Source organism: Schistocerca gregaria, chromosome 7 (assembly GCF_023897955.1).
Source record: "Schistocerca gregaria isolate iqSchGreg1 chromosome 7, iqSchGreg1.2, whole genome shotgun sequence".
Taxonomy (NCBI): domain Eukaryota; kingdom Metazoa; phylum Arthropoda; class Insecta; order Orthoptera; family Acrididae; genus Schistocerca; species Schistocerca gregaria.
The window spans coordinates 346,960,828-346,974,029 of NC_064926.1; the positions used below are offsets into that span (position 1 = coordinate 346,960,828).

A 13,202-nucleotide genomic window follows, 5' to 3' on the forward strand; every position below is an offset into this window, starting at 1 on the left:
TGGTAGAAAACTTAGGGTTGTGACTGGTCATGCATCATTCAGATTATTGCTTGGTCTGAAAGGCCTGTCTAGTCATCTAACAAGCTGGGCTCTCAATCTTAATGAATTGGATTGTAAATTCATCCATAAGTCATGTAGCAAACACATGAATGCCAGCACGTTAAGTCGAAAAGTGACAATGTACAGCACATTCGACTGGCAACAAGCCCAGGCAGAGAATAAAGACTGTCAGGGCTTCAAGTCACAGCTGTGCTTTATGGTATATGAGGATTTATCATACAGAGGCACAGAAAATGGACCACAACTCAGGGTCCCTGCAGTTTTTCAAAAGGAAGTACTACAACAGACTCATGACCATGTATTTTCAGGTCTGGTGGCTGACAGGCATAGACAAGCATTTTTCAGAATGGTTTTGATGGAAGAATGCGACGTGGAGCGGTCTGTCAGAAATTGTGTACCAGGGACGCAAAGAGTGGATATTTTTCATCAGAAAATCGCATTGCCAGAGGCGTCAAAGCCATTTCAGATGCTTGGTCTCGACAATTATGGACCATTCAACAAAACACGTGCAGAGAATAGGTATGTGCTTATGATCATTGACCATTTTTTACCATTTCTATTATTGGTGCAATTCCAGACCAACAGGCCAGTACTGTGTCGCAGGAATTAGTTAACAAGTAGACACTGAATTTTGCTGTGCGTGATACCTTAGTCACAGATCAGACACAAGCTTCGGTCAAGAAATTAAGAAATAGTTATGTCATGTGTTACGTATCTGGAAGTTGCAAACAAGCCAGTTCCACCCACAAATAGACTGCAGGATGGTGCATGTCCATAAGGCCATTTTGAATGCTAGACACGATGACTGGGACATCTATTTTATATATGTTGTTTTTGTGTATAACTCGAAGTCTCATATGGGAACAGGTACATCAACACCTGAGATGTTGTATGGGACGAAGACGCCATCCCCCTTTGACATCCTATATTGTGACTGGATTGCGACTCAGTAAAGGAGTTTGCAATAAGAGTACAGGAAGTATGGAGAAACGTACAAAAGGCAAACACAAAGGCTCTGGGACGCCAGGAACAGACGAACAGGTGCATGGACAAACTACCACAGTATCATGTAGCGCAGTGAGTACTGATCACTAATCCCAATCCAATGACAGGAAAGATGAAGTTCTTGACGAAACATCATGGACCATATAAGATCATGGAGGTGACCTCACTTGTTAATGTAAAAGAACAGTTTCGTAACAAAACTTCTGTTGTTCACTTCAGTTGGATAAAACCATTTAAAGATATGATGGATGCATTACCACAGTTTTCTGTGACCAACCAAGTACGCAAAAACTCTGCAAGAAGAGAAAAGAAACCTCTAGCGGGTAGACAGTGCCAGGCATATGACATTCCTAATGTTTTGAGGTCGTGTAATTAATTATGTTGTTAGATTGTTTGCAATGTTTTGATGTTGTCACATTTATTCCCTATATTTTATTTTGTGGGTATGCCTTACTTCATGTTTGGATGGATTTACAATTTTGAAGTCATTGCCATATGTGTTTTTCTTTTATTGTAGTGAGTTTATTATCAGGTTTCTTTGCTGTAGTTTCTTGTTTCCTGCTCATCATTAGTCACTCGTTTCAAAGGAGGGGTGGGATGGACAGTTACTTTGCTCAGGTGATGAGATCTTGAGAACATCCTGGATAATGCAAATGGTCCTAGTTTGGCCATGCTTCATTGTGAGACGAACAGAACAGTTAACTCCCGTTCAGCCATTGGAATCAAGTGTATTGTTCTCTAAACAATTGAATGCATTGCTTACAAGCCATCAGTGTACACGTAAATCAATAGGTGTGGGGAAATTAGGAATGAAATTCGGAGATTGGAAGATGCACTGGCTGTACTCAGTCTTTTTGTGTTGACAGATTGCTATGATCAAGGGAGAGCTGAGGAGTTGAGGAAATTAGAGTTACACAGAAGCTGTGTTATCGTTAACAGTGCAGTTTATGAGATATTCAAGATGGTTTTCCTCCTTCCTGCTACACACACTGGTACAACTGTCATCTCATTGAAGTGGAATACGTAGTATAGGCCAGAAGGGTCATTAAGGGCATTAGCCACCCAAAATTTGGCTTACTTCAATGCCACCCTCAAACCTGAAGTTATGCATTCTTTAGACAAATTTATTAAGTAACTGTAGGGGAAAAGTTTAAATGTTATAATATGTTCAAAATTTTCAAGAAAATCGTCAGCACACGATTATAGCGATAAGCATTTCAGCTATAAGTTGTGGCATGTTTCTAAGAAGTATACGCATATTTTATTTCTGTAATAAAGCAGGTGTGCACAGTCTATGGATCAATACATCAGGCAAACGATTAGTCGGCATGGATTGAGGGAACTGTAACGCAGGTAAAAACACTGTCAGGGTGGCGAGTCTTCTGGAAAACCTGGAATTCTCGGGGAAATACCTTTTACCTGGAAAAATCAGGTATGGCCACATACTCCACACGGTTAAGTACCACAGTTGTGGAGCCTTTATCTGCTGGGAGGCTGACAATAGAGCGGTCTGTTTTCAGCTCCTTAATGGCACAGGATTCAGCTGGGGTGATGTTGGGGGTTGTCGGGATGTTCTTCAAGAAGGACTGGGAGGCAACACTGGATGTGAGGAGTTACTGAAATGTCTGTAAGGGTTGGTTTTGGGGGAGGGAAGGAGGATCCCTTTGAAAAGGCGATCGGAACTGTTCTAGAAAGGGTTCAACACTGGGTCTAGTATATGGGGGCTGTGTTTGGGTAGTGAAGTGATATTTCCAGTTGGGGTTCCGGGTGAATGAGAGGAGATCTTTAACCTGGGCAGTGTGGTTGAATTTAGGCGTGGGGCTAAAGGTTAAGCCTTTTGATAGAAAAGATGTCTCTGGAGGAGAGAGGGATCTGGATGAGAGGTTTAGAACTGAATTGGGACTGGTGATATGTGGCATTTGACTGTGGTTATAGTTGACATTTGGTCTGTGTGGGGTATATGCTGGGATGGGGAGATTGAGTAGGGTGGCTAGGCTAGGTTTGTTGGCTATGAGGGGGGTTTGTTGAAGGTTCTGTTGTGGTTGGTGTTTGTGAGGGAGAGGGAGAGGGACCCCACTTCTTAGGTGTTGCACTAGCACTGTGGATAGTTTTTTCAGGTGGTGTGTGGCATGGAACTCAAGTTTGCAGCTGGCTTCTACGATTATGTTCCTGAGTGTGTTCTCCAAGCAAGGGTTTGAGAGGTGGAGGACTTTGAAGAGAGATAGGAGCTGTTGGGAGTGGTGGTTACATGAAGTAGAGTAGATATTCAGGACAAGTTGAGTAAGGTCTAAGGATTGAAAGTTCTGGAAGTCCAGGAGAGACTGCTGGAAGGAGGAATTGCACCCAGAGATGGGAACTTTTAAGGTGAGTCCTTTAGGGGTAATTCCAAAAGTTAAGCAGGACTGGAGGGAAAGTATGTGGGATTGCAGTTTGGCTACAGTGAATGCATGTTTCCGGAATGAATGTAAATAGTGTGGTATAGGATTACGGTACATAGTGGGTAACTGGTGGGTAGGGAAATTAAATAACTAAAGTTAAAATAGTAATCATAAGAAGGAATAAAAAACGGAGGGAAGGACGAGAAAGAAAGAAATTGTGTTGGCAATGTTCAATACCAAAGGAAGACCACTAAATAAGAAAAATACGGAAAATGTTGACCTGACCAAGCAAGTATGCCCAGATAATGGGAAAAGAACACACGTTGCTCAAAAACAGCGATTGCACGAGCCGCAAAAAAGATCGCGCATGCCGCAAAAGGATCGCGCGTGCCACAAAAAAGATCGTTCGTGCCTCAAAAAAGTTCGCGGGTGGCGCAGAAATGTCCCAAAAAGACTTTCCTGTGTCAGAGAAAGATAGCCAATGGCACAAATATATCGCCAGCAACACGAAATCGACAGAAATGGATGATACTGGTAGGTGTGGAAGAGATTGTTGGCTGGACAACAGCGAATAACGAATGTTAAAACTATGGAATGTTAAATCAATAAATAAAAAAAGAGAGTGACTATAAACGGAACAAGATAATACGAGGAAAATGAAACTAGCACAGTTGATGACGAAAATATTTATTTATGTATATATAAAACACTGAAGAAGAGAAAGTGTTTAGATGACAGATGTAAGTGATAGATAACAAAAGGGACAAAACAACAAAGGATCTGGACCAAATAGGTGATCTAAATGATTAATGGAAAATCTCATATAAAGATATGAAAAAAATACTAACAAAGAGATAGAGGGGCTGGCCAGTACTTACCTCAGCTCAGTACAGCTGATAGATACACAAAAAACAGAACCGAAAATTTACGTTCCTAGCTTTCAGAATAAATGTTCCTTCATCAGGGAAAGAAAGGGAAGAAGGGAAAGTGGACTCAGTTAATCACAACCCAGGTTATGAAGCAACAGGGAAAGGAAAACAGGGAGGGTATCAAGAATGGAGACATGGTTGTCAGAGGGAAGCCAAAGATATTCTACTGTAAGTACTGTGCCAGCTTCAAACCAAAGAGGATGCATACAGAAGTAAATAGGTATATAGTATAAAGATAAACACAACTATGTAGGATGAAAAGATGCGTGAATGGCTAAAGAGGAAAGGGAAAGAGGAAAAGACTGAAGAGTAAATGGGAGTGAGGTTGTTTAACGTAGGTTCAGTCCAGGGGGATGGCGGGATGAAAGGATGTGTTGGAGTGCAAGTTCCCATCTCCGCAGTTCAGAGGGACTGGTGTTGAGTGGTAGAAGCCAAATGGCACATATGGTGTAGCAGGTTCCTAGGTCCCTAGAATTATACTGGAGGGCATGCTCCACTACTGGGTATTGGACATCTCCTAGGCGGGCAGTTCGTCTGTGTCCGTTCATGCACTCGGCCAGTTTAGTTGTTGTCATACCGATGTAAAAGGCTGTGCAGTGCAGGCATGTCAACTGATAAATGACATGTGTAGTTTCACACGTGGCCCTGCATTGAATTGTGTATGTTTTACCAGTATCGGGCTTGGAGTAGGTGTTTGTGGGGGGATGCATGGGGCAGGTTTTGGAGCGGGGTCGGTTACAGGGCTAGGAACTGCTGGGTAGAGGAGGTAGTCTGGGAATGTTGTAGGGTTTAACAAGGATGTTACGGAGGTTGGGGGGACGACGAAAGGCAACTCTGGGTGGTGTGGGGAGAATTTTGTCAAGGGATGATCTCACTTCTGGGGTTGACTTGAGAAAGTCATATCCCTAGCGGAGTAATTTGTTGATGTATTCAAGGCCAGGATAATATTGGGTGATAAGGGGGGTGCTTCTGTGTGGTCTGGGGGTAGGAACATTGTTGTTGGACAGGGAGGAATGTATTCCTCGGGAGATCTGTTTGTGGACAAGTTCTGCAGGATAGTTGCGGGAGAGGAAAACACTGGTCAGGTTATTGGTGTAATTGTTGAGGGATTCGTCACTGGAGCAGATACGTTTGCCACGAATACCTAGGCTGTAGCGGAGGGAGCGTTTGATGTGGAATGGATGGCAGCTATCAAAGTGAAGGTATTGTTGTTTGTTTGTGGGTTTGATATGGACAGAGGTGTGGATGTGAGCTTCAACAAGATGAAGGTCAACATCCAGGAAGGTGACTTGGGTTTTGGAGAAGGACCAGGTGAAATTCAGGATTTGAAAAGGAGTTGAGGTTATGGAGGAAATTAAGGAGTGTTTCTTCACCATGAGTCCAGACCACAAAGATGTCATCTATAAACCTATACCAGGCCAGGGCAAGTAGCTGTTGGGTCTGCAGGAAAGCATCCTCCATGCAGCCCATGAATAGGTTGGCATAGGATGGAGCCATCCTGGTTCCCATGGCCGTTCCCCTGATTTGTTTGTAGGTCTGGTCTTCAAAAGTGAAGTAATTATGGGTGAGGATGAAGTTTGTAAGTGTGATAAGGAGCGAGGTTTTTGGAAGATCTTTGGGTGGGTGTTGGGAGAGGTAGTGCTCAAGGGCAGAGAGACCATGGGTATGTGGTATGTTTGTGTAGAGGGATGTAGCATCTATGGTGACAAGAAAGGTTTCAGGTAGGAGAGGAGTGGGAATGGATTTGAGGCGTTCTAGGAAGTGATTTGTGTCTTCGGAAATTTGAGTCTGTCACATCTCGCGATTGTTCCCTATAAACCACTCTCCTTACTTCTTCTAATGTTGTCCATTCACTGTGGTGGTGGCACTCAGTCATGACCTCGTATAGGAATGGTGCTGTAATTGTAGTAATCATAGGAAGTCATTAAATACTTTGCAGTAAGGACCACAATATTTTTTCTTTTTCAAGGTATGCCTTTTATTAATTCCTGCAGTTTTTTTTATCATAGCGCTGTCAATACCACGCATGGTGTGGTGCACAAAATTAAATCTTTAATCAGTCCAGGCTCACGCACACACCCACACTAATCATTGGCTGTCGACTAAGACATTTTTATTTAGGGAAATAATTAATAACCGACGCTACTTTATGTTGTTGCTCCCTACAAGGAATGTCATCAGAGTTTCTGTCATCACATGAGAGCTTCTGGGCCGAATGTTTTAGCCAATCACAGCAAAGGTTTTCACATGCTGCTACATACAGCGTACAGTAGAACCTTTTTTGACCAACAGCAAACAAAGACATTCTTCCCAAGCGGTACATCATCAATGTGTCATGCTTGAACCTCCATGATCCTCTTGCCCAGAGAGCAGGTCTTGTGACATATTTCACCGTATTCCAAATATTCAATATAAATATTACAACACGATTAATTAGACTTAGAATATTTGTAATGTAATTTTTTTTTCTTTTGATAAGTATGAATAAAAAATTAATAAAATTTGAAAGCAACATCCTCCAAACTACCGCCACCTGTCGGCTAGACCTTATACCTTTGTATAATGTTGTGAACCAAATTGTTAGTTGACATCTGCATTAGGCATACATTTATAATACTGTCACTGAACCCTTGTTTAGCAAGTTCTACATTATCTTTGCTGAGTGAACATTTTTAAAAATATTTTTAATTGTTCCTGTTTTGTAGGCTGATGTTGTTCAATAAATATCTGTTGCTCTTTATGTTTCTTTAATCTTAAATGCAGACATATGATGAGAACAGTAGCCAAAAGAATGAATACATAAACAAATTTATTAAGAGATTCAGATGGTTTTATCCACAAAATATTCACAATGACCATGGGCACAAACAGGAATTGTTTTCTTTAATAACAAATCTCACTTACATCTTTGAGTCACGGTAGACATATTATCATTCATTTAAAATAGGGGCAGCGCTGCTGTCAGCACAGTCTAAAGATTTTTTTTAACTAAATTTTTCTGCAAGAATAAAGCACTGACAGCACTGCCATAGCAATTCAGGAAGTTTCATTTATTAAAAGTCAGATGTGTTACAATCTGTTACACCTATCTCAAGTATGCCTTGGGCCCCACGAGGCTCTTGATACCGTCTCCGATAATTTTTTCGCCCTCCGCGTTTGCTTCCACGTAGCCACGGAATGTGCTTCTACAGCGTTTCAGCCAGTCACGAATCTTCGGATAAGCACTCATGTCCACTCCTATCGCCTGTTGAACAGAGAAATATGTAATGACGATTCTGCTCATTAAATTGATGAACAGTTATCACTGCTGTTGCACATGTAGTGTGAAGTAATGACAATTAAAATAACAGAGAAACTGTAGGTGTAAAGTTTTATGTTTTGATGTGTTTCTTAACATAATAGATAATTAGAAAATACACAGTTGCATTCCATTAGGCTGTGTGTCTGAAGTCATTACTTGCCATTTACTCGGTGAAATTACTATCTCATGTGGTTATAATTAAAGTGCAGGTGCTCACAGATGTCCAGTTTGGGGTGTAAGCAACGTATGACAGCGAAACTTAGATACACAAATGTGTTAATGCGGAATCTCGGTGTTTATGATGTCATATCTCCTGATCTACGTGAGATAAAGTGATAAAAAATATTATAATCATGTACATTCAGTGGCAAAAGTGGATACTGTCGACAGAATGTGTTGCGCATTGAGATAGAAGCAAAGAAGTAATAAATTTAAAAGTCATACACAATGCTGCTGCGCGCGGAAAAGCCGAGTGGTCTGGGCGCTGCAGTCCTGCAGTGAGCGACTGGTCCCGGCGGAGGTTCGAGTCCTCCCTCGGGCATGGGTGTGTGTGTTTGTCCTTAGGATAATTTAGGTTAAGTAGTGTGTAAGCTTAGGAACTGATGACCTTAGCAGTTAAGTCCCTTAATAAAACACAAACACACACACATTTTTATAATATGTGTGGATTATTACAAAAGCATCAATAATTTTGGACGAATGGGGGAGGGAGGATTGCAGTGGCAATTGGCGCGGACGGATTCGGGCAGCCCGGTGAAAAAATATTTTAGGAGACAATCGACATAATGTGCTCTCATAACATACCCCTTTTTGCTCTCCACAAATTGCACTCCATCTTTCCGTACCGGAACTGGTTTCCATGACTGAGTACCGCCCATGTGACCAGATAGGCGATATTTTGCCATTTGGGCATGATAGAATACTGAGTAAATTTTTTAAAGAAATGCAACTATCGCCTTTTGGGCGAAGTTTTTATTGATTAACGTGATTTTTGAGCAACAGAGAAAAATCGAAATATGTTTTCATGCAATGATTTTAATTATATGTTATTTTTAATTATATGTACCACTCCACTGCTTTGTGAAATACTGAAATACCGCAATCTCAAAGTTCTACCAGCCACCACATAACGACACCAGTACTAACATTAAATTGTCGTAGGTAGATAATTAGGCTATTACAGTAGTGTGTACTTATTTTTGACTCAACATAACGCCAGCAGACGAATCAAAAGCGGTTTTCCTCTTCTATCTTGTTACAAACATATCCATAATTAGAAACCCTCACAACAGCACACAGCACAAAAACTATAAACGGTATCACATACATTAAATTCAACAGCAAGTAAGAACTGGGCTGATTAGCAAAACAACAACTGAGATCAAACAAGACCGTCAATAGGTCTTGGCTAAAATGGGGCTGGGCGATAGACAATACTGCTACGGATGTATAGACAGTTTAAATCTTTAGTTGGCCTTGCTGACTATCGATAGTGCAAATCCCTTTTTCGTTGTACGATTAAAAAGCAAAATATCTTTCAGTTTCACAACATGGGAACTAGGCTATGTGTAATTTCATTTAGGTGATGGAGGGGGTGGGTGTCCTGACACCCTGGACCCTCCCCCCCCCCTTTTAACTACGTCCTCGAATGGGTGAGTTACATAAGGTGTTGCCCCATCTTGTTCGCAAACCGTGATTTAAACACAACAGCGCTCTTCGAAAGCAGAAATCACACGCTGTCTCGATAACGTGCAGATGTCATGGTCGACCTGACAGGTCTTCTAGGTGTATTCCCTTCCAAGAGGAACGGACTGAGATTAAAGCTGCTTCTGAATCCCCACCAGATAGTCACCTACGGCAAGTGCAATGGCTCTTGTGCACAACAAAGGCTTTAACAGTACCCCAAACTCAGCAGTTCTGTGTGTTCACTGCATCCTGTAGTTTAAAATGTGCCTGGCGACATACCATCAACTTCGATCCGTGCCAGAAGCCGGAGAGCAAAATCAGAACGTTGTCGTGGATCATAACGTTTCAATTGCTAGACCACGTGGATCTTGTTACCAGTGTGATATAGACCGCAGAACGTTCCGTACTGTTGGCCTTGAGATGGACGATTTCGTGTTACTGCACGAGCACTAGCTCTGCTTTGAGCACATGTGGTGCGGTCAGTTACAGCAACAGCAACCTCACAGTAACTTAAACTGGGATAGAACACCTTCCTCTTCCAGGTGCCACACCAAGCTCACCCGAGTTTTCGAATTTCATTGTAATCTTCTTTAAACCCCTTAACTACATCGGTCCTTTCCTCAGAGATTTCAGACGGCGACACTGTCTCGAAGTAGCACTGTAATTGCTGCCGTTCACAGAAAAGAGTGTCATTGACAGTACCCAGTCCCTCTCCTCGATAGCATAATGTTCACTCACGTTATGGCTTGTCAAATGACAGCCTGGATGTCACACCGTCATACAAGCAGTGCACGGCGCCAGATCTGCACCTGGTGGCCAAAATTTTAACTCATTATTTCCCAGTGTAAATCGGTTCCACATAAATGCATTATCATATATACCAAATTTCGCCGCTATACGATAATTATTGCCCACACTGGATCTCCATGAGTCGTCAGTGTTAAAAACTCACACAACCAGTCAGATGCTGTAATAATTTGTTCTCTCTGCCGCGGAATTCATCCAGCTCCCCTGGTATCCTTTATTAGTAGGTTTATTTAATCTAGTTCTTATCAAGATTACAATATTTGTTTGTATATAGTGGCCATGTCATTTGAAATTGTATAAAAAATCATTTTCGAAATTCACTAAAACCTCCTGTTGGTTAGGATATGCCTCCCATGCAGGTGCGACAAAGTACACAAAATATACCCTTGATGCGTGTAGGAAGAAGCCAGTGTAAGTCTATGTGTGACGTACTATGAACAATGAGACATCCACCACATGTCTGAATATCAACAGTTACCCATTAATTTTAGTTCCAAACACTCCTGCTATGTAATTAATATTGTACACGACTCCCTTTTGCTGTTACTGAAACATTCAATCTCTGGGGAAGATTTTCACCATGTTTAGCTTCACCTCACATATAGGATTCACATATCCGTCTGATTGGTCTTCACAAAGTTTATGTTCATCATTTCCATGGAGAACCAATGTTCCACCTTCCTTTTAGGTTGCAGTTCAATCAGTTATAATATTGTTATTACCCACTTACTTCAGTTCATTTCAGGTGTTTTCATTCTTTATTAAATTTCTACTTGTGCAGCACTTCTCTCTCCTCGATAATCGACCTCTGTTTCTTACGCTTTGCTCTCATCTTTATTTTTATTTAGGCAACTCTCGCTTCCATAAACATAGTTTTATGAAGTTTAATTTTTATAAAGTATCCGGTTTTGTAGCTAAGTGTTACGTTTATTGCACCACGCATTTCCTGAAATCTGTGCATCTTTGCATGTATATTATTAACAAAATCATAACAGCAGAGACGTATTTCGTTGGTAATTCTATTTCCGACCATACTGGGAATATACCCTGAAACACTGTAACTTTATTCTTATGTAACGATATTTTAAGACTACATTCTGTACATATATGGTTTAGCAGATGTACTGCTGATTTGAGGTCACCTTCAATTACTTCTGTTCTTACGGTATCCTCTCCAAAATCAAATACTGGTACATGTATTCCAGCGTCAGAAATATCAGAACGGTTTTCACTTATAACTTTCGACTCGTTCATTACCAGTGCAGTGGTCCTAACCTGAAATTAACACATTTATCCTTCTCCATCATCCTTGAATGTCTCTAACATCGTCACGGAACCACCCGGTAGATACAGGATAACAATTATTGAACAACACGAAATAAGATCGTCGTAAATTCTGAACCGTTTACGTTAGGAGTTCAAACTGGACGGACGGCCGCGGGGAATGGTGAGAGACAGTACGCGCTGTATGGTTTGGTTTAGCGACGAATCCCACTTTCATTTGGATGCAAAATTGGCGCATCTGGGGGACTGAAAATCCGCACTGCGCGATAGAGAAGTCTCTTCGCCCTCAACGGGTGGCTGTGTGGTGTGCAATGTCCAGTAACGGGATAACTTGTGCGATATTTCCTGGGGGCACGGTGACTACCGAACGGTACGTGAAGGTTTTGGAAGATGATTTCATCCCTGTAATCCAAAGTGAGAGTGATATATACAAGTTGTGGTTCATGCACGAAGGAGCTTGACCCCATCGAAGCAGGAGAGTATTTTATGTCCTGAAGGAACGCTCTGGGGACGGCATTCTGGCTCTGGGGTACACAGAAGCCACTGGCATCGCCTCGATTGACCGCCATATTCTCCCCATCTGAACACATGCAACCCCTTTTTGTGCGGTTATATTAAAGACAAGCTGTACAGCAATAACCCCAAAAACCATTGCTGAGCTGAAAACGGTCATTCAGGAAGTCATCGACGGTATCGATGTTCCGACATTTCAGCGGATCATGCAGAACGCTATTCGTCTGCGCCACATCATTGCCTATCATGACAGGCATATCGAACATGTCATTACTTAAATGTAAATATCTGCAATGACGTTTATACGTTGAATAAAGTATGTGGCCGCCGTAGTTGTAACTAATTTAGGTTTTTTATCAAATAGTTCAATAATTGTTACCCTGCTTATACACTTACAGGCACCGGCGTCTTTAAGTTTGACACTATGTCCACTCTACAACATCTAGAAGTGCGTAACATGAATTGTGAAACACCTTGTACAAATACACTGTTAGTCCACTTACAAAAAACAATTACTAATTTTCAAGAAAATTGTATTTCAATTTCCAGGTACCAAGATTTATTCATTAAGCCTGATTATAATACTCGGCGAAAAAAATTATTTCTGCTTCTTGGATACATAATGGAAGATTAATCAGATGTAACAAGAATTGTTCCAGTATCTTCCTGTGGTGCCCCTACAGTGATTTCTTTGTTCCACATCCTGACTGACCGAGGTGGTGCAGTGGTTAGCACACTGGACTCCCATTCGGGGGGAAGACGGTTGAAACCTGCGTCCGGCCATCCTGATTTAGGTTTTCCGTGATCTCCCTAAATCGCTTCTAGCAAATGCCGGGATAGTTCCTTTGAAAGGGCATGGCCGACTTCCTTCCCCATTCTCTCCTAATCCAATGGGACCGATGACATTGCTGTTAGGTCCCCTCCCGCAAACCAGCCAACCCATTCTGAAAATAATGTTCCACTGTGACCAGCCCTTGCCTTTATTAATGCGACCTTCTGCACGTAGGGCGATGAAAAGAAAAAAAATATAGCGTACTTGGGTTGTTTTTCTTTCAAGGAAATCATTTAAGAGCCAGTATTACACAGATTTTTAATAGGGTCGGAACTGGGACGTTCGTATAGCTACTTTAAAGTCCCCATTCGTCTTCCAAAATATTAAAAAGACCCCATACCCCTGGTCTAGTCCTCCCCCCTTCATCCCTCCCGTCAAACCATCAAAAGTGCGCTCTTGTTTCCAGT

General features: G+C 41.7%; 1 protein-coding gene across 2 annotated transcripts in view; it reads right to left on the bottom strand.

Moving 5' to 3' along the window:
- Positions 1-7,164: 7,164 nt before the first annotated feature.
- Positions 7,165-13,202, bottom strand: part of LOC126281404 (glutathione S-transferase D7-like) — a 97,188-nt gene continuing 91,150 nt past the window's right edge. For both annotated transcript variants that reach the window (XM_049980340.1, XM_049980339.1), the window contains exon 6: positions 7,165-7,616. In XM_049980340.1, the coding sequence (XP_049836297.1) occupies positions 7,458-7,616 (159 nt within the window). In that variant the 3' untranslated portion in view covers positions 7,165-7,457. The remainder of the gene's footprint in view (positions 7,617-13,202) is intronic.